This window comes from Peromyscus leucopus, chromosome 5 (assembly GCF_004664715.2).
Source record: "Peromyscus leucopus breed LL Stock chromosome 5, UCI_PerLeu_2.1, whole genome shotgun sequence".
NCBI lineage: Eukaryota > Metazoa > Chordata > Mammalia > Rodentia > Cricetidae > Peromyscus > Peromyscus leucopus.
The window spans coordinates 131,981,090-132,002,038 of record NC_051067.1 but is presented as its reverse complement, the minus strand read 5'-3'; the positions used below and the strand labels follow the sequence as shown (position 1 = coordinate 132,002,038).

The 20,949-nt window shown below is 41.1% G+C and overlaps 1 protein-coding gene across 7 annotated transcripts in view; it reads left to right on the top strand.

The window, feature by feature from the left end:
- Positions 1-8,966: 8,966 nt before the first annotated feature.
- Positions 8,967-20,949, top strand: part of Ccdc7 (coiled-coil domain containing 7) — a 197,722-nt gene continuing 185,739 nt past the window's right edge. For all 7 annotated transcript variants that reach the window (XM_037206376.1, XM_037206377.1, XM_037206374.1 and 4 more), the window contains exons 1-6: positions 8,967-9,225; positions 9,806-9,890; positions 12,627-12,745; positions 15,108-15,431; positions 16,463-16,555; positions 20,643-20,726. In XM_037206376.1, the coding sequence (XP_037062271.1) occupies positions 15,159-15,431; positions 16,463-16,555; positions 20,643-20,726 (450 nt within the window). In that variant the 5' untranslated portion in view covers positions 8,967-9,225; positions 9,806-9,890; positions 12,627-12,745; positions 15,108-15,158. The remainder of the gene's footprint in view (positions 9,226-9,805; positions 9,891-12,626; positions 12,746-15,107; positions 15,432-16,462; positions 16,556-20,642; positions 20,727-20,949) is intronic.

The window sequence follows — 20,949 nt, the reverse complement described above, 5'->3', positions numbered from 1 at the left end:
AGCAGGATGGTTGGTGATAATTCTTCCCTAGCAACTCATATAAGCTCTTTCTGGTACTATGAATGCTACCCAGCACAGTAGGGAGCGTCCAGTACCATCCCAACTTCATTCCTCTACTTCCTAAAATTGAAGCACGTGGTGTCTTCAGTCAAAAGGTGCTACTGTCTACTCTTGGGATACAACCAACAGCAGTGGTTGCAGCCTTTACAGCCTGTGGGGCTTCGGGAAACTCCTTGGCTAACAACATGCCTGCCCCTGGAATTTTCATTGGGCAATGTGAGTTCACTTTTCACATATGCAGGGGTTCCTCTGAACTTAAACTATTTGGCTGGTTTGGGCTTTTTCCGCATTGTTTTGTTTTTAAAGATTTTTATTTTTTAATTATATGTGTGTGTTTGAGTGTGTGTTTATGCACTTGAGTGTGGGTGCTTGTGGAGGACACAAGGGGACTTCTGATTCTGTGGAGGTGGAGTTACAGGCAGTTATTGAAGTGGCTATCCACTCTTATAATAAGGCTGGCCCAAACAGGGTCAGGTGTTTTTTAATTTTGTTTTTTATCCCCCAGAGTCCAGTCTGCTAAGACCTCTGCCCCATATTACCCCACCATCCTATGTTGACTCATGTCTGGCTTCAACCAGACCCTCAGGAAATATGCCCACTCTGATAGCCAATCAGGGTCCTATTGGCCACAAGCAGGAACTGTTCTTGCTATTTTCAATCCAACAGACCTCTGACACAGCAAACAGACCCCTGAAACTGCAACCACAGTTGCTGACCAAATGTCATGTGCCAATCATATAATATTCCTGTACCACTAAGGGTCTATACCCAATCACTTTACACACTTAACCACAGCTGGAATTCCCCCAATCCTGCTTAAAAGGAGCTTGTGAGTGTCTCTTGGAGATGTCATTTGCAACTGTGTTAGATGGTTGACCCCTGCATGCTGGAATTTTTGTATTAAACACTCTTGTTGGTTGCATATGTGACTGGTTGCCTTTTATGGGGCTTCTCGTGGACCTTGACAGTTATGAGCTGCCAGATATGAGTGCTGGGAACAGGACTTGGATACTCTACAAAAGCAATGTGAACTTCTAAAGGTTGAACCATTTCTTCATCCCATTTAGCTGCTGCTTTAATAACACATTCTTCCCGCGCAGTAATCCAGTCCCATTAGGGTTGTAAAGTAGGTGGAAATGTCATTGATCTTGGTTATTGTCAGCCCAGTTCTATACATCTGTGTCGGTAAAATGGCAACACCATCTAGCAAAGCTTTGTGAGGGACCTGTGATAGCTAGTTTCATGTAAACTTGGCACAAGATGAAGTCATTTGGGAAGAGATTATCTCCATTTAAAAAAAAATGCCCCCACCAGTATGTCCTGTGGGAAAACCTGTGGCATTTTTTTTTTTATTGATGATTGATGTGGGAGGACCCAACTTATGGTGGGCAGTGCCTATATATAACAGTTGCATGAGACTGTCAATGGTGACATCCATGGTTTAATGCTTTCTACACAGAAAACCGTGGTGTGCTAGCAGTCTGTACAAAACTTAAGCAACTTCTCATCTCTGAGCACAAAACCTCAGTGAAACTATTTCCTGTTGTGTTTTGCTAGAGCCTCCAGCTGTCAGCTTCTCAGCTTCTGGTGGCTTCTAACAGTAAAGAACACCAAGGTGGTGGGGCTAAGACAGTGAAGATGATTAGGGAAACAGTTTAGGTTATTCTGTCTATTGCTCCAATAAGAGATACAAAAAAAAGCGAAAGAAAAAAAAATAAAACATAGCCTAAAAGTCACCTTCCCCTTTGTTAGGTGTGAGATTTGCTGAGGATGGAAAAATAGGAACAAGGAAGTTTCATGCATTGTAGACCCATGCATTTTGCCTGTGGAAAAACAGGCTGATGATCAAAGAAAGCAGTTATGTCCCTACACCCAAGGTTAGACCCGAGTTCCTTGGTCACGCGTCTTACAGAATTAATCACAGGTTTCTATAGGCACCTTGGAAAAATAAAGTTATGAAAGGTAATTAAATGACCCCATTGTGTGTAAAGAAAAATAGCTGGTTAGTGAGACCACTTGTTTTCAGTCTTTGTAGAGTAGAAATAGGAGTCTGCTACATTAAAACACAACAGACTGACAGTTCAAAAGGAACTGGCAGAAATATAGTTGGCTTGTTTAAAACTTTGTTAGTCTTTTCTAAAGGAATCATTGCTTTGGGGTGAAGATATTATGGTGGGAAAATTAATACAAAGGAAAATGTTTGACTACTTGTGGACATCTGTAATGTAACTGGTGATCATAATGTCATTTCTTGTGTAGAGATTTTGTTTTTGGAAAATATGTAACTTGTAGTTGTAAGGTAATCTTTTCTTGTGTAGAAAGTTTTGTCTTAGGAGGTATAAAAGGAATAAGAGAAAAATAAGAGAAGGAGAACAACAGGGAAGGAGGAGGAGAAAAAACAGGGTAGAAGAACAGAACATAGAACACTGTAGGAGCAGAAGGAGAAAAATAAAATGAAGAATTAAGCTTTGACCCTCAGATAAAGTCCCTATGTGTCTTTCTGTCTGTCTGTCTGTCCAGTAGTTTGCCAACTCCATACCTCCTCTCCATTTTCTCTGACCTGCTGAGTGCTGGTTCTCTTGGCAGACACCTCACCCAGACTTTTTCCTCAATGTAGACTATGCTTCGACTGCAAGCGTGAGCATTCAAAGCAATGATGCTCCTCAGCTCAGGGTAGGGATTTGTTAACCAAACTCCCATATTTTTATTGAAAACACTGAATACTCCTTGGTCACAAGCACAAAATTGTAAATTTCCTTTGTTCGTTTTCTAAACATATGCATATGTATAGGTATAGATATATAGATATATCCAGCCTCTGGACAGAGTGTTCAAGCATTTAGTTTAAAACTATAGCTTTTGATACAACTCGAAGGTGTGAGTCTACTCTAGCTATTTTATAGACACTTGCTACCTCATTTTTTTATAATAAAGATTTTCAATGCAGATCAAACAGTGGTAATACTTTAGCATATCTAACATTTTCATCTGTTTTTCTAACCTTAAAAAAAAGTCATGTAAGCTTCAGGGAGCCATGACTTGGACACACCTGTCACAGGTCCAAAAGACTCCAGATCAGTACTCCTGTCAATCAACAGTCTGAGATTTCCTGCCTTCTGCCTATTCCTGAGGGTGGGGTGTCTCTGTCTCTCTATCTCTCTCTGTCCCTCTCTGTCTCTCTGTCTCTGTTTCTCTCTCTCAATCTGTGTGTGTGTGTGTGTGTGTGTGTGTGTGTGTGTGTGTTTGTGTGTTTCTCCTAGTTCTGGAACTACTTTCACACCACCAACTACTGGGACCACGGTCTGGAACTTTCAAATATACATCCAGAGTAAAGATTTTCCTCTAAGCTCATTAACTTTACCTTCTGTGTCTAATTCAGTGGTCCTCAACTTATGGGTCCTGACCCCCTGGGGAGTTGCCTATCAGATATTTACATTTATGATTCATAACATTATCAAAATTACAGTTATGAAGTAGCAACAAAGCAATTTTATGGTTGGGAGTCACCACAACATGAAGAATTGTACTAAAGGGCTACAGCATCAGGAAGGTAGAAAACCACTGGTCTAGTCTTTATTCATCTCAGCAGATTTCTAATCAACTGCAAACTGCTCCAGAGCTGCCTGCAACATGCCAGTCCCAGGTAGTCCTTCAGAACCATCATTCCAGACTGCTCTAAAGTGGCATGCACTTTATTAAGTCAAATTGGTCCCACAGGACCTGGACATCCATGGAAACAGATTCCTCTCCCCACACCTGGCTTTTGACTGACATTCCAGCCTTCCTGGGCCTGAACCACAACATTCTGATACCAACTGAGAAGCAGTTACAGAAGAGATTATCTTGACCCTCATCATCTACAAAGAGGCTGAAGTGTCAGGTCCAAAATAAACAGAACAAATAGCTAAGTGTGGTAGCTTACCAAAGCACATGGCAGCCTCCAGTCCCACCCAGCACCTGTGGCTCCTCCCAGCTCTTCTCAACCCAGCCTCTTCCCTAAATGAGATTTAAAAACAAAAAACAGCACGAAGTTAAATGGGTAAGGAAGAGGGTGGATCTTGGAAGAGTTAGGTGGTGACTCTGATCAATATGTACAAAAATTTCAAAGAATTAATAAATTTAAAAACAAATGATAGAGGGCCCAAGGGAGTGAGAATGGTAACATAATAAGAATGGAAATGGGTCTTTTTGAAATGCCAAATGGCCATTTTGTTTTTAACGTTGCTGATAGAAATGAGGGTAGGGATGGAGAAAAATAAGTTGTATATAAAGTCCAGTTAAAGCTGGAATAACCATCAAAATGGATTTATTGTTTTATTTTTTTATGTCCTCCTTTGGATTTATTTATTTTATTTTATGTGTTTGACGGCTCTTACCTGCTAGTATATGCATGTGCTCCACATCCATGCCTGTTCTTGTAAAGATGAGAAGAAGGCATTGGACCCCCTGGATCTGAAGTTATGAGGCACAGATGGTTTTGAAGCACCATGTGGGTGCTGGAAATTGAACCCAGGTACTCTGCAAGAGCAGCAAGTGCTCCAAACCACTGATCCATCTCTCCAGCCCCTACCTTTGATACTTCTTGAATGATAGTTCAATTTATTAGAAATCCTATAAAATATGCAGAGGTTTCTAGGCAATAGAAGGGTTGTTAGGAATCTTTGGATTATTAGAAGTAATCTGTTTCACAGATGAGATGAAGATGTAGTTATATTTGAATTGATTTAATGTTGGAATTGAAATTATTAATAGAATATAAATCAGGAAGTTAATCTATATTACTGTGGTGGTTTGAATAAGTATGGCCCCCATAGACTCATGTGTTTGAATACTTGGCCCATAGGGAGTGGCATTACTAGGAAGTGTGGTCTTTTTGGAGTAGATGTGTCCTTGTTGGAAGAAGTGTGTCACTGTGGAGGTGGGCTTTGAGGTTTCATATATACTCAAGTGACATCCAGTAAGACAGCTCACTTCCTTTTGCCTGTGGATCAAGATGTAGAAATTTCAGCTTCTTTTCCAGCACCATGTCTGCCTGCACACTACCATATCCTGCCATGATGATAATGGACTAAACCTCTGAAACTGTAAGCCAGCCCCAATTAAATATTTTCCTTTCTAAGAGTTGCTGTGGTCATGATGTCTCTTCACAGCAATAGAAACCCTAACTAAGACAATTACTGATGGATTCTAGGCAATAATAGCTACCCTCTATCCTGTGTGTGTGAAACAGGAGACTATGCTAAGATTTCCCATAGCTGAATTTGGTTTTGCTCATCTCATTCTCTTACTAAAATAGATGGACTAGTGAAATAGGCTTAGAGCAGGGTTAAGTGAAGTGACAACTTGATCATGAATAATTTTTGTCATGTTAATAAGCTTATTCCCAATAATAGGAGAATTCTTTGAGTTATTTCTAGTATTTAGGAGTGATACGGAGTTAGGTCTCATTTCATTACTAATCCTAATAATAATATGGTAGGCTAACTCACAACCATTCTTTTGAGGAGTTAACTATTTTGTATTGAAACTAGTTATAATAACTATTATCAGAATTACCAAAGCTGTTACTTGAGTTTATATTTCTTGATTGCAATTTCTGTAGAGTACAATTTTGAACTTTAATAAGAGTTGTAATAACTACTAGTATACTTATTTCTAGTTTGATTAATGTAGGTATTAATCATGAACTGAATATAGTAATTAAGCTGGCTGCTATAATAATTTAAATAATAGTACAGATTAAGGGATTTATTGATAGAGGAAGGATACATACCAACACTTTCAAGGTATGGGCCTAATGGCTTATTCAACTGGCTATAGAACATGGTGTGGTAAGACAGCACAAGGATTATGAATTCTTAGGAGTAGGTTCAATACCTATAATCTAGGATTATTAATTCTCTATGATTTATTGTATCAAAGTAACTCCTGATCATAATTTTTCTCTATATAGCAAGGAATACTTGATATATTCATTATGTTGTGTAGCAGTTTCCTTCCCCCACTGAGACAGTTCATCCTACAGGGAAGCTCCTTAAGACATGAGATAAACAACTCAAAATAGCTTCAGGAAGTCCCTGAAACTGACCAGATTCACTAGTCCCCTATTCCCCAAGAGTAAATAGTAAAGACCGCTGATAGTCACTCTCAGTGGAGTCAAGATGCAAAGAAGACTTTCAGCCCAGCTCCTTGGAAGAGGTTTAGACCAGCTGAGCCACCTGGAAAGCATACTCTCCATTGTTTTGAGCTGCCTGCAAATTGTGCAATATTCTCCAGGTTTTCAGCTTTTGTGAGCAGTCACCCATAGGGACATAAACTTTGGTGATAACAGCTGTCTTAGAGTCATTGCTATTCCTGTAAGTAACCCTTCACCCACATTGCTGTAAATATCCCAAATAAGACATTTGTTCACCAAATTGAACTTTGGTGGTGGTATCTATACTTTGGTCTGTCATGGGCTCTCTATCTGGGGTGAGCAGGTAGTGTGTGTGTGTGTGTGTGTGTGTGTGTGTGTGTGTGTGTGTGTGTTGCATCCCCAGGAAAAGTCTGTCACACAACGTTCTAATAAGTAAAGAAATGTTACACATAATGTTGAAGTTAAATGTAGGAAAAATTTCTTAATAATGCATTAGTTGGCCATGTTATAACTGAGGGTAAAACACTCAGATTCATGAAAATGGAAGATGTGGATTTATTTATAAAGTTGATTGTGGTGAGTCTGGGGCTGGGGATCCAGTTCAGTTGATAGAGGATTTGCCTAGCAAGCAGGAGCCCCTGGGATTCGGTGGAGTACCTCATGCTCTCATCCAAGCAAAGGGCAGCTTCAGGCAAGACAGTCAGAACTTGATGATCATCCTTGGCTACATGGGATGCATATCATGTCTCAAGAACAAAGTAGCAAAAGTGATGGATTATTAAACTGTGTGGATTATTAAATGTCCCTAGAAAAAGTGTAGCTTCCAATAATAATGATGGTATATAAACTGCTATAGAAAGTAGAACAAATAGACACCTAACATGTTTAACACTAAATCTTGATGCTAATTCTGACTACCTCAGTTTCATCAAAATGTGCTCCATTAGCCCTGCCAATACAGGGATAAACCAACTAGTGGTCTATTAGTATTTTTATGTAGTTGTATATAACCTAATACATTTAACTTAGTTAAAACGAGGAGTACTTTGGTGAGAAGAACTTATTTGTTAGTAGGAGGGTATTTAAATACATCGTGGCACAAAGAAAACACAAACACTAGGAAGTAACGTTTTAAGTCTTAGCTACCAGGCTTACTGCTTAAACAAGCCTGATTTGGGTCAGGGATTAAAGCAAATTTATTAGTTTCACTTATTAGCTTCACAAATTCCATCTGTTGGATTGAGGTCACTTCAATTAGTTGGCTCTTTCTCTTGTCCTTTCAAAGTGTGAGAAGTTATTATTAGACACCAGCCTAGTTTACTCTGTTTTGAGCACAGATCCTGTAGGACTTTAATCATTGAATAAATGAAACATTAATGGTGGTTTCACCATTAGGATGTCCTGATAGGACCCAAAGGTGGTGAACTCTATTTTCAATACAGGCCCTAAAAATAGGAATGTACTTTTCTCCCTAGGGTAAGTTGGTCCATTTTAAAAATATTTTGGATCAATAATTGATAAGCTAATTACTTTGGCTTATTAGCCTAAGAATGTTTAGAGGTAATTCTATTTTTCTTAGTCCCCTAAGCTGCTGCTCCATTGAGAGAGTCTGTTGATTATTTTAGGAGAGTAATAACAGTGGATTAAGTCAAAGCTGCACAGGCTTCTCTTGGGTATTTTTTCCCAGTCTCTTAGTAGGGAATTAATTTCAGGTTGGAAATGACACAGTTAACTAGTCATTTTGTTTCTAATTAAGGAACAAACCATAATTCTTCTTTGCATCGTGAGGCTATTTCAGCCACTAAACGTGTGTCACTGCGTAGATCATGCAAGAGGTGTGTTTTTGATGGTTCTTGCCTGGCACATTTTTAATAGTCTTTTCATCTTTCCCTATCTGCATAACAGTGTGGGGTTAACAATAAAATTGAAGTTTGAGTGCCAAGTTCATCTATACAGCTATTTACTATTAATGCTTATTTATTTCCATGTACACTTAGGTACAGAATAATTTATTTTGACTAGTAGTAGCAGTGTTTGTTGAAAATAATTCAGTTATATTCCTTAGGAGATCAGTGTTCATTTTCAATTGCCCATAAACAAAATATTCTCTTCATTTCTAGAATATCAGAAACCATTAAAGGTACATACCTACAGTTCTGTAATGCCATTGCAACTTCGGGGCTACTCCTGATGTCAGTCATTAGCACCCGAAACTGCTTAATGACTCATCTCTCTCCCCTCCTCCCTCCCTCCGTCCCTCCCTCTGTCCCTCCCTCCCTCCCTCCGTCCCTCCCTCCGTCCCTCCCTCCGTCCCTCCCTCCGTCCCTCCTCCGTCCCTCCCTCCGTCCCTCCCTCCGTCCCTCCTCCCTCCCTCCCTCCCTCCCTCCCTCCTCTCCTCCCTCCCTCCCTCCCTCTCTCTCTCTCTCTCTCTCTCTCTCTCTCTCTCTCTCTCTCTCTCTCTCTCTCTCTCTCTCCTCTTCCACTCTGGAAAAACCACTGCTCCTTGTTTGCTATGAGGGCACCGCAAGGTCTCTGTCGGCTTTTTTAACATCTGAAGGTGTTCTAGGCTTCCATGATTTCCGGTACCCACCACAGCTCCTCATAACCGCTTAGGGCACTAAGCACCAGACCTGGAGCCAGTGGCTTGGGTCCTGCGGTCTTTGCTGCATTTTGTAGGCATGAGAGATCCTGATGAGTCGAGCGCCACGCGCCGTTCCCTGTGGTCGTTCGTTTTTTTTTTTTTTTTTTTTTTTTTTTTGCTTCCCTGGGTGCAAGGGATCAGGGTGGGCCAGGCGCGCGCCCTGTGGTCGGTTGTTACCACCCTGGGCGCAAAGGCCCACCTTTCCCTTTAAGCACAAATGTCTGTTTGTACTGGGGCAGTGCTGTTGTCTGGAGAGTTCACTGGCTTCTTCCAAAGAGGTCTAGGAGACTCGAATTTACAACTTTCTCAGGCAAATAGATTCTCACCTTACAGCCTGCCTCCTCAAAGCCAAGCCACCCAGTAAGCCAAGCTCCAACAGTCTCAGCAGGTACACCTCTAAGCGGGGAGCAGGTGGGAGGTGCTGCCTTCCGGAACTATAAAGGTGCGCATCAGGCGCTTCAGCAAGAGCATCCTTGCTGATGAGTTGTGATGCACAACTGCCCACCAGTGCAGCTGGTTCCTTTGGCTGCTGAATGAAGCACAATTCCCTGTTTTTCCAAAATGGCCCCTCCAGACCCCGCCACATTTTTGTGCACAGTATTTTAGGCTTGAAATGAATAAATTAATCTGGAGAAGTAAAATCACTAAAAGTCTGTTATAACGGTGGGAAATGACAAGCCAATAAACGGTGATATGAAAGCCACTTCCTTGGCTGTTAAAAGGAGGGTTACAACTTTTGTATTTGTTGGAACTTTATAGATGCATTTGTCAGGGCCTGTTTCTGATCACCAAGTAAGTGCTCTGACCTTTCTCTTACTCATCTCTTAAAGTAAGAGGTTTACTTCCGCAGGTTTGCCCCACCGCTTGTTACCATAACGAAGTTGGTTTGTGTGTGTGTGTGTCTGTCTGTGTCTGTTTGTCTGTCTGAAGCATGCTGCCATATTTAAGACCCTTTCTTGTTTCTCAAGGGTATTTGTTCAGCAGCTGGATCTCTGCCAGTCAGACACTGTTTTCCATTGGTTGAGTCCCATCACTTTGTGTATGTTTCCTGAGGTGAGTATAACAAGGTAGGGTTGCCTTCGTGGCTTGCAATGGAAGTTTATTGCCCCCAGTTCTGGGGCTAGAAGCTCAAAAGTCAAGGTGGTTCCAGGGCAGGTTCCTTCTGGAGAGTCTTAGGGAGACCGGCTGTGTACTGCTCTGCTCACATCTGCTGCTCGTTTGCAATCATCACTGTCCTTTGTCTTGTACACATGTCACTCCAGTGTCTGCACCACATCCAGGGACACTCTCTTTTCTGTGTGCCTGTGTCCTGTGAGACCCTGAGTTGAGGCCTGTTCTGGTCTAACACGAATCCATCCTGGTAACATCTGCAAAGAGACCTTAATTGCAAACACAGTCACATTTACAGGTTCTGAATATATTTGGATAAGAGCACCTTTCAACCCATAACAACATGTGAACTTTGACTTTTTCTCATTAGGAAACTCCCCTTGATCACATTTCCTCTAGTAATATAGCATTTAGTCCCTAGCAGAGCTAAATTTCTCTAGTATTCTTATATTCATACTCCTTCTGCTTCCTCTCTGATAGTTCTCTAGGAGATTTAAGACAAGTAGGGACTGGAGTCTTTCATGTTCCAGACACCGGACTTTCACGTGTTGTTCACACATATTTGAAATGCATATCCCGTCTCTGGGTGTGCACACTGAAATTTTTTATAAGGTGTCTCTTAGACCTTCTACTAGAAATGTCTTCTGTTGGCTAAAGTACTAATTAAAGCTCACAAGTAAAACTATTTCATTTTTTATTTATTTTTTTTTTAATATTCTGACCACAGTTTCTCTTCTGCTCTCCTCCCAGTGCCCCCCCCCCAATCTCCCCTCTGCCCCATCCATCCACCTCTCCTCTATTTCTATTCAGAAAAGGGCAGGCCTTTTTAAATCCACAATTATATCAATAAGTATTTACTGCTTACATTAGAAATCATGCCCAACATATTTGAGGAACTGGGTCTATAAAACCTTTATTAAAATGGTTTATTTTATGCCATTACTAATGTTTTAATGAAAATAGCTGTTCTTTTTTCATACAATATATTCTGATTGTGGTTTCCCCTCTCCTAACTCCTCCCAGACCCTCCTACCTCCCACCTCCCCAAATCCACATCATCTCTTGCTCTTTTTCATTAGCAAGAAAATAGGCCCCAAAAAGTAAAACAAAAAATAGAATAATATAAAATAAGCAAAATAAGACAAAACAAACAAACAAACAAGAAAAAGAGGCTAAGTAAAAGCACTAGAAAAGCATAGATGCAGAAACAGAAACATTCACACTCAGAGAAATCCCATAAAAACACAAACCTGGAAACATGGTATATACTCAAAGGACCTATAAGAGAAAAAAAGAGAAAAAGCCCTAACAAAATATTCAAAGAGCCTCCAAAAATGCCATTGAGTTCTTCCTGTGTTGGCCACCTCCTGCAGGCATTGGGCCTGCCCTGGAGAAAGTGAGACTCTGTAAGAGGAAACTAACTTTTCATTTGTGAGCAATTATCAATTGGAGAGACTTGTGGATTTGTGACGGGGGCTCCTGTCCACTTCTCCTGTCAGCACTGGGTCCTGTCTAGCACAGACCCATGCAGGCTTGTGCATGCTGCCTCAGTCTGTATGAGTTCGTGCGTGTGTCAGTCCTGCTGTGTTTAGAAAACCTTGTTTTCTTGGTGTCCTCTGTCCCCCAGGATCTGAAAATCTTTCGGCTTCCTCTTCCCTAGAATTCCTTGAGCCCTGAGGCGAGGGCCTTGAATGAGACATCCAATTAGGGATGAATGTTCCAGGCTCTCTCACTCTCTGCACATTGTCCAGCTGAATGCCATTACTAACTTTTATTAATTTGTGTTCTGGTCGATAAGATAGTTTGCTATGTTCGCTGATGTTGATATTTGACATTCATATGCAAACAAGATACAATGAACTTTTTGTTTCTAGCAAATTAAAAAAAATGTTATCAAGCTCTTAAAAATACATTGAATGACCCTCTTAACACTGTGTCTATTCCTATGTAGTCTGTAGACTCCAGCCCCTCCCATCCCCCACCCCCCACCCCGCTTTAAAAACCTTGCCCCATTGCTACTCGGGGTCTCTCCTGCTCTGCTGCAGCATCAGACGGATGGAGAGCCCCAAGTTAACTCATAATAGTAAAAAGACTCTTTGCTTTTGCATTGGATTCGGTCTCTTGGTGGTTTTGGGGTCTCTTGGTTTTTCTGGGTACAACAAAATGACTAGGAACAAAGAACCAAAATCCAACAAATCTAGTCCTGGAGCTGGCACTGTCCACCCAGCATTATTTACAGCTCCCAAGCCAAAGCCACCTTGTCACCTGTCAAATTCGGGTGTGGCTGAAGGTGATGGGATAATCTAATTACTTACATTACTCTCTGTATCAGTCTGCCATACATCCAGCTTTCCATATTGCCTCCACAGCAAGATGAACACTGGTTAAGACATTGCCGATTGAAACTGTACTCTTCTGAAGTCCCTCTGCAGTGGGAGGCAAGCGAAGTGTACATCTAAGGTAGCACTGGTTTTGAGGTGTTTACTTCACAAGTCAATGGACATATCTCCTTACTTGACTCTGTGATGTTGATCCTGACAGTAACAGAGCCCAGCTCCCTTCTCAAAGGGATCTACCTTCACAAGTTGTGTTTATTTGCTCCAGTCCTTCATTATGTTTGGGCATGTCCTGGAGTGAGCCTTTCTGATTAGATTTTGTTGCTCTAATTCTTCCTTGAAGGCCTCCAGATCCTCCTTGAGAGCAAAGCGCATTCACATCAAGCCGACACGGCACACAATACAGGCCTGAACTCCAAGATGATGAGAACATGAGGGGATAACGGATCTTGCAGCACCACCGTAAGTGGTATTTCTTGGTAAAAGAATGGCTTTTGGTTGCATGGAGTCCTCCTGCTCCTCTGAGTTGTACTGGAGCCTAAGTCCAAAGGCTCAGTGTTAAACAAAGTGTTGCTTTCTTGGGTTTCTCCAGCTGCCCTGCAGGCAAGCAGATTCCAGTGAGCTCTTGGTGATTTTTTTTTTTTTTTAATCTTCCTATTTAAGGTGAGCAGAGATGCCAGGTTCGTACCTCACACCCAATTATTTTGCCGACTTGGATTCCAGTGGGGAAAATCCTGAATTGGATCCCTCTGATCACTCCCATTCTGGGTTGAGATCCATTAGATCCCCTAGGAGATGATAAATGGAGCCCAGGGAAGCTGGAGCTCAGATGAGTGGGGAAGTCACATGGAGATGGCCCGAGAGCTGGTGATCCTAATTGATAAATCTCTTAGTATGATGTTACCAGGAGAGGATCAACTGTTATCTACTAAGGGGCGAAGAGCTAAATCGAGAATGAAAGTCTCAGCCTTGTCTTCCTGGAAGTGCTTCGGGAGCTGGGGAAGGACACCCTTTGGACTGCAGAGCTAGGACTCCAGTGGGGAGGGAAAGAAGCTTGCTTATGAATGGGAAAGAGGAGGGCTTGCAGAGCAGCAGTGGGAACTCCCTGTTTCCTGGCTCGAGCAGTGGCAGGCGAGAACTCCCAGCTGCTACAGTTCCACGTGGGCATGAGTGCCCGGAAAATGCTGAGGCTAGGAAGCTGGTTGGGATTTGAGCTGATCATCTGTCTGTGGCCACTCTCCTGAGTTTGAAAAGAGCCCAATTTAAAGCACCAAGCTGGGATGAACCATCGTGTACCTGGCTAGCCTTGCTAGCCAGGCCTGGACCCCTGATGATGAGGGGTGACCACCACATTCCTAGTTTGGGGCTTCCCAGCCCTGAGAACTACTCAGCCCACACAGGCCACTCCCACCATAGCCTCCACTTGGGGCCTACTCTTCCAGCACTTACTCTGACTGAGGTGGTGGTGGCACTAGTCTATGTGTGGTAAATGTCAGGCCACAAAGCCAAGTTATTATATCTTAATTTTGCCGTGTATCCACAGTCTCCATGATCTGGCATGTTTTCACATTTTGGGGGCAGGAGATACTGTTCTGAGTCTTAAGCAGATTTCAGAGAAGAAAGAGGCACAAGAATGAAATTGCAGGCCTGTCTAGTCAGTATTTCCTTACCACAGTGTAGCTTTGGGAATAGTGGCACATACTGACAAGACTTATAGGGAAAATAAGAACAGAATTGTAGTTCCTCTGAGAGCATTGTCTTCTTGCTGCCTCTGCAGCCTTCTTTCTTCCTAGATCTCCCATATACAAGTCAGACTTGGGTCATTTTCCAAAACTTCTCTGGCTTATTGTCAGGATCTCCCCTCTATTTTATAATTTATAGATTGACAGTCTCTGGAGTAATTGATAATCCTGTTGCAATTTCAGATCTGAAATACTTTCATTTACTTCATCACTCACTCATACAAAATGCTATAAATTTTAAAGACAAATAGATGATAACAATTGGAACAAATAGTATAGAAAAGAAGCAAGATGTACAGAAAAATTGGTCTTTATTGAAATTCCAACTATAACTCTTCCCAGCTTTTTGAGTTGTCCTATGATCAGGTTCTCTGAGATCAGTTTAATCACATGCAAAATGGGAATGATGGTGTATGTAAAGGGTGCATTTTAGCTTAATAATGGGTCTTTCACTGTTAGGTTGCAATTCTTGAGTTTAAATATTTCCATTGTTTTATTTAACTTGCCATTAAAAATAGCCAAACATATAATGGCAGCTCCTCCTGGAATAGGCTTGGTGTATGGTTCAGTAACTTTGGCATTTCTATAACAAATTACCTGATATGAGTACCAGTAAAAGGAATGACCTACTTGGCTCACAGATTCAGAGGGTTCAACCCATAGTCACTTGGCTCTATGCTTCTAAATCTATAAAAAGCAAAAGTTTATGATGGGAAACATGTGGAAGATGAGGCTGATCACACTGGTGACCAGAAGCAGAAAACAGGAAATTGAGGACCAGGTGTAAACCTTCAAAGTTAGAATTCACTTATCAACATCCTTCAGCTAGGCCACACCTCCTAAAGTTTCTGTCACCTCACAAAATAATACCATCATTTGGGAAACAAATACCCAGTACATGAGCCTGTACAGAACTGTTCACAATCACATGATAACAATGTAATCTTAGCAGAATGCTACAGTACCATAATGATAAAACATGCCTAGTATATATGAGTTTCATTAGAAGAACTTAGTTTTCTTGGTTAATTAAATGAATGGTGTGGGGTTTTTCTTTGAATCTCTTAATGTTTTGTTCACAGGGAGGTACTGAATTTTTCGCATGTAGTTTGGAAGCTAAATCAGTCACAAAAATGAAACGGGCAAAGCATCTATCAACTACTAGTAAGAAATTGACAAGTGTTCCAGAATTACCTTTTAAAAAGGGACTACTTAATTCATCACCTAAGCTGAAAGAAAAACGTAATACCAAGCCACTACATGATAAAACCGAACCAATGGTCCTAAGGTCTCCACCCACAGGAGAATCAATTGTACGGTATGCCTTGCCAATACCATCAAGTAAGACCAAGGACTTAATAGCAGAAGATGAAATGGTCAGGAGGATTGCCAAGCACCTGAAGACGGTAAGATGGTTGTTGTGTCTCCTATTGAGGTAATTCCCAAGATGGTCACTAGCTGGGGGATTTGCTGTTGTGTAGCAGGAGAATCCGCTGCAGCTATGCTGGATTCCCCATACGTCCTTATACCATTGATAAGATTAATTACATCCTGCATGTGGAGGATGTAATTAGAAGGAAAGCAGGGTCAAGGCTCTGAATGCTCTCTGAAGTCATATGAGCCATTCCTCCAGCAATGAATCATGATACTCAAGAAGAATGAGTGCCCGAAGATGTAATTGGAAACTCGGGGCCCAGAGGGCTGAGAACCTCAAGTGTGCTCTGTCAAGCATGTATTAGAATTCCAGAATCCCAAGGAAAGCCGTTCAGCATAAAGCACACTGTCTGGGATAAAGAGCATTCTTTCTAGCTTCCTGAAAACAAAATTCCTAACTGCCAGGCTAAGGCTGTCTTTGCAAGCAGGGCTTTGTGGGTATAGGCATCTTGAAATCTCATGCCAGCTGCGGTAACTCTGGTCCGCACTTCAGGAATTATAGCACTTAATATTTCTAAGTTTCTTGGTATGTAATGATCGACAGTCAAATTGTAAATAGGCTTTTAAATGAGAACAAGGAGGGAGGACACCTATATAAAAATTACAGTTCATCATGCATCTAAGACTCCTGGTCAGTTTGTTAACTCAGAGAATGTCTTTTCAGGTTTATTGCTTTCTGCTCTTTACTCTTTTCTTTTTTAATGCCTTATTCTGAGGAAAATGAGACTTTGACGAAAACTCTGCTTTCTTCAGCTATTTGCAGGCACGTCTTTTTCTTTTAGCTACTTCTTCACATAGAGGAGAAAGGGTTTGGGGGTGTCCATGGCTAGGAAGCAGGATTAAGCACTGTTGAGCTGGCATGTTCTTAATGATGCATGATGAGTCAAGGGGCAGAAAGTCGACCTTCCTGCCTCTGGCAGTAAAATGACATCTATTCGATCACGGTGTGATTGTTTGACCATTTTGCCAATGACAAATTCAACTCGGTTTGCGTTTTTCTAAGGTGGTAACTGCTTTGGAAGACACATACGGAGCTGTCGATGAAGACGGGGAAAAAACACCCATGAAACCTAAAGCGGATGGCGTGTCTTTATCTGTACGTGTACATAACGCTAATGAAAGAAATTCAATGCTGGAAGCGCTTACCCCTTGCCTTTGGAGTAAACACACACTGTCCAAATGAACCCCTAGCCATACAAAGATCCTCTTGTGACACTTGGCAGAAGTGTGTTAATGTTTTCAGCCTCTGCCAACTCCTGTCTTAACTATCTGTAGTCTGTTTTTACAATCTTACCTCTGTGTTGAGTTTTAAATATGAGCTTAGCTACTTTGCTTGAGTTGGCTATAAAAAAGTATTCTTGCACCAGCAAAATGGGTCAGTGGGTAAAACTGCCTGCCACCAAGCCTGACAAACGTGAGTTCAATCCTTAAGACCTACATGGTGGAGGGAGAGGGCCAACCCTTGTGAGTTATACCCTGACCTCTACGGGTATACTTTTACAGGCAAACATGAGCCCCCCTCCCCAACCTCCCACATACAGACAAGTAATAAAATGTAATTTAAAAACAAACTCTCTTTTCTAGCCTTTGAAGTGGAAAAAAAAAGGAAGGTATTTGAGGCTTAGCAAATATCTTTCTTGTACATACTACTGAAATGTAACTATTAACATAACATGGTTCTCATTCAGTGGGTTGTTTTTGTTTTGGTTTGGTTTCATTTTTTGCGTGTTTTAACTTTTTAAGGTGTCTTTTAAATTGTATTTATGTGTGTATGTGCCTTTCTGTATGTGTAAATGTGCACATGTGTGGTGGGGCTTGCAGATTCCAGAAAAGAACATTGCAGCTAAAGTGTCAGGAGGTTGTGAACCACCCAAGTAGTTTTCTGAGAACTGAATTCTGGTCTTTTACAAGTGCACCAGGCAGGCACTCTGAACTGCTGAGCCATCTTGCTGGCCCTGTTTTACATACGTTTGACTCAACCGTACATTTGCACTTGCATTTTTTTAACTTTATATATTGCTGTTCTGTGTGGTTGTGTTATAGACGCACTGAGTGGGGGCGAGAACCCCATGGTCAGTTGTTCCTTGCATTCTGGACAGTTGTGAGTTTGTGTGGTGGTCCCCTGTCTGCTACAAAAAGAAGCTTCTTCGATGAGGGGTGAGAGCTTCATCTCTGTGCATGTAAGGACATGCATTAGAATGCAGTTAGACATTATAGTGGTTTAGGAAAGTGACAGTAGGTCATTCTCCTCTAGGGTCCATGGCATCACCAGCCACAGGTAGTTATATAGATTTACAGTGCTTGGCATGGATTCTGCTCTGTGGTGACATTTTATTTGTGCTGAACTGTGGTGACATTTTATTTGTGCTTTAATAAATAAAGCTTGCCTGGAGACCAGAGGAAATAGCAAGCCATTTTAAGTAAACCAAGAAGTCAGGCAGTGGTAGCACCCACCCTTAATCCTATCATTTAGCAGGCAGGATCTCTGTGTTCAAGGCCACACTAGGAAACAGTACATGCCTTTAATCTCAGTACCAACCATAGAGGTCTGGAGGTCTGTACAGCCCGACAGGAACTGACAGAGCTGGGCAGGAAGAGGAAGTGATGTAGCTGGTCTAAGAGAACCAATGAGAGAACCGAACAGAAAAGGCATTTAAGCCTGGAAAGACAGGAAGTTGCTGGCAGAGGAAGCTGAGGAAGTGAGGTAAGGTTGGCTGGTGGTTTGTCCTAGCCTCTGATCTCTGTCTCAGGCTTTATCCAATTTCTGGCTCCATGTTTTTTTATTTAATAAAACCGCTTAGAAATTCATCTACAATGATCTACTTATCAGACCTAAAGTCCAAATATATGGCTTTGGGTTACCCTAAGATACAAATACCACTGTTGAACCTTTCAGGAAATCTGACTATTTTGATCATTGTTGTAAGACTGGAAATTTTTAAATGTCAGCAGCAGCAGCAGTAGTGATAGCTGTATGTTATCCCAACAAAAAAGAACTTCTGTTAGTATAAAAGAAAGAATCAATGTGTGATATCCAACAAGTAGTATGCATGTAGTAATCAGCTTCTCTCACATCCATTGTCATAATTCTTGACGATTTCCTTATCTGTGTAAAAGAACGATCCATGTAATATGGTGCTCCATGTCACTGAATTTTATTACTCCACTAATAGTCTTCTATTCCATCTGATGACAAGGTGTCAGTCATTGAACTTATTTCAGAGACCCTGACCTCTGGCTGTCACCTTCTTTGTTTCCCTGTAGTCTGTTTAGTATTATGAGAGAAGTTCCTCAGTTTCCCTAGGACCTAAAGGCCACTGGTCCTGTCAATTTTGTGTCCCAAATTATCCTTGTGTCCTTTCTCAGCTAGCTAAAGTTACATAGTACACAAGTTATTATTATCACTCCTCAGCATATCTGCTGAACTCTCTTGTCTTCTTCTGCCTGGTGCTCTTATTTGGGTAAACGACAAACCTTGTCAAATTGGCCTCTGTTTTGTGGCAATTAAGAGTGATGGAATGAACTGTCTTTATATTTGTGACTGGTAACTCTTCTCTAGTCCATTTTCCTCCTCTCCTTGATGATTCTCCCAATGTTTTGTTTGTTTTTGGGTTTTGTTTTGGGGGAGGTGTTTGTTTTTTGCTTTGTTTTGTTTTTGTTGTTGTTGTCTGGTACTAACGATTGAACTCATGGCCTAAAGTATGGTTGAGCAACACTCTACCACTTCTTTAAATTTTTGAGGGCTGGCAACATGGTTGGTGAGTCGAGGTGCTTGTCACCAAGCCTGCAGACCTGAGTTCAATCCTTATAACTCATATGGAGACCAACTCCTGCTCTCAGACCTCCACATGTGTAGTATGACATACACAAGTGTACCTTAAAATTTTGAGACAAGGCCTCACTAAGTTCCCTTGAATACCCTCTGTAGCCTAAGCTGACCTGAGACTTGGACTCTACTGCCTAAGCCTTTCAAGTGCTGGAATAATATGCATGTCTCATCCATTTTGTTCCTATGGAGTATGGTAGGAGTGTAATGTTCAGTGGATATCTTCTTCTGTGAGAACCTCAGCTGGGACTAAGTGTTTAAGGTTGATTTAACATGGGTTAGTTTTCTGATATGCAAATATCTACGGGATAATATTTAATCATTGTATTGGTGATTGGCTACTAATAGGTTACACTGAAAGACTGCAGATTTTGGCAAGCATTCTTATAATCAATAGTTGTAGTTTACATTCTTGTCTATTTTTGTGATGCTGGGACTAGAACCCATGGCCTTGGGTTTGCTGAACAAGTGTTCTACCACTGATCAACAGCCACAGTCCTAACATAATTTTCTAACATGTATAATTATATACACACAGTAGTTATTTTCTTCAGACAATCCAAAAAACAGGAGTATAAGGATGGGCTGCCTGAGTTTCTGCAGTTGTATAGATGAAAGTAGGAAAACATTTTGTTATAGGATATTTGATTGCACTGTGAAACTTTGAGACCATGTTAATAAAATTAACCTTGGAACAGGAGGCAGAGTCAGCAATTAGTTGACAAGAATTAGCCATGGAAAGTATGGAGGATCCAGGACTACAGATAGAGAGATGCATAGGAAGGAGGAGGGAAGGATTTAAGAGATTCAGTCTTTTTGGCTTAGGATGAGTGGAGAGACACTTCTCTTGCTGGGTCTCTGGCCAAAAAGGAAGGTCAGCTGGTTGCTTCTTGGCTTCCCTGATATATTAGGTTTTAACCCTAACATCTGACTCCCAAGTCTTTATTGATGAATAGAATGATAGAGACTTAGTTAAAACGTACATTTGGCAGCCACAACTGCAGCCTAGCTGGTGCTGATGGGATGAGAAATCCAGCAGCCGGGTACTGACTGTGGGGTCATTACCCTCAGATAGTAGTTAAAATATCAGTAGATTCAGGTGCGTCCACTAAGCCAACAGAAAAACAACAACATATTGTATGTATCACTCTCCAGGATGTACTTTCATATTTCATTTTTAGGAGGGTTTTCTGGATAACATTTGAAACATAGTTTCTTGCCACACATATTTGAAGGGACAGAAATTACACAAAATTAAAATACATTCAAAACACAGTTAAATATATTAAGAAGTAAGTGGATATGCAGGTGGGTTCTAAAATTGAAAGTGACTCTGTTTTGTGGTTCTTTCTGGAAGGTTGGCGATGATATGAATTCGTTCTTGTTGTGCTGCTCACAATTTGCAGCTCAGTTGGAGGAAGCAGTTAAGGAAGAACGTAACGTATGTATTCGAAGTCAAGTGCCCTGTGTAAACTATGAGAACTTATACTGGTTGTAGAAACACATGTGATGTGCAGTCAGCTGTATTAGTCTAGAATCAATCTTTTGGAAAATTGCAAGGGTCATTAAAATTTTTTTTTTAGATTTCTTTATTCTCAATGTAGGCATCAATATCTGTGAATTTTTCTTTAAATAAAATATCAATATAGTCATACATACTTTCA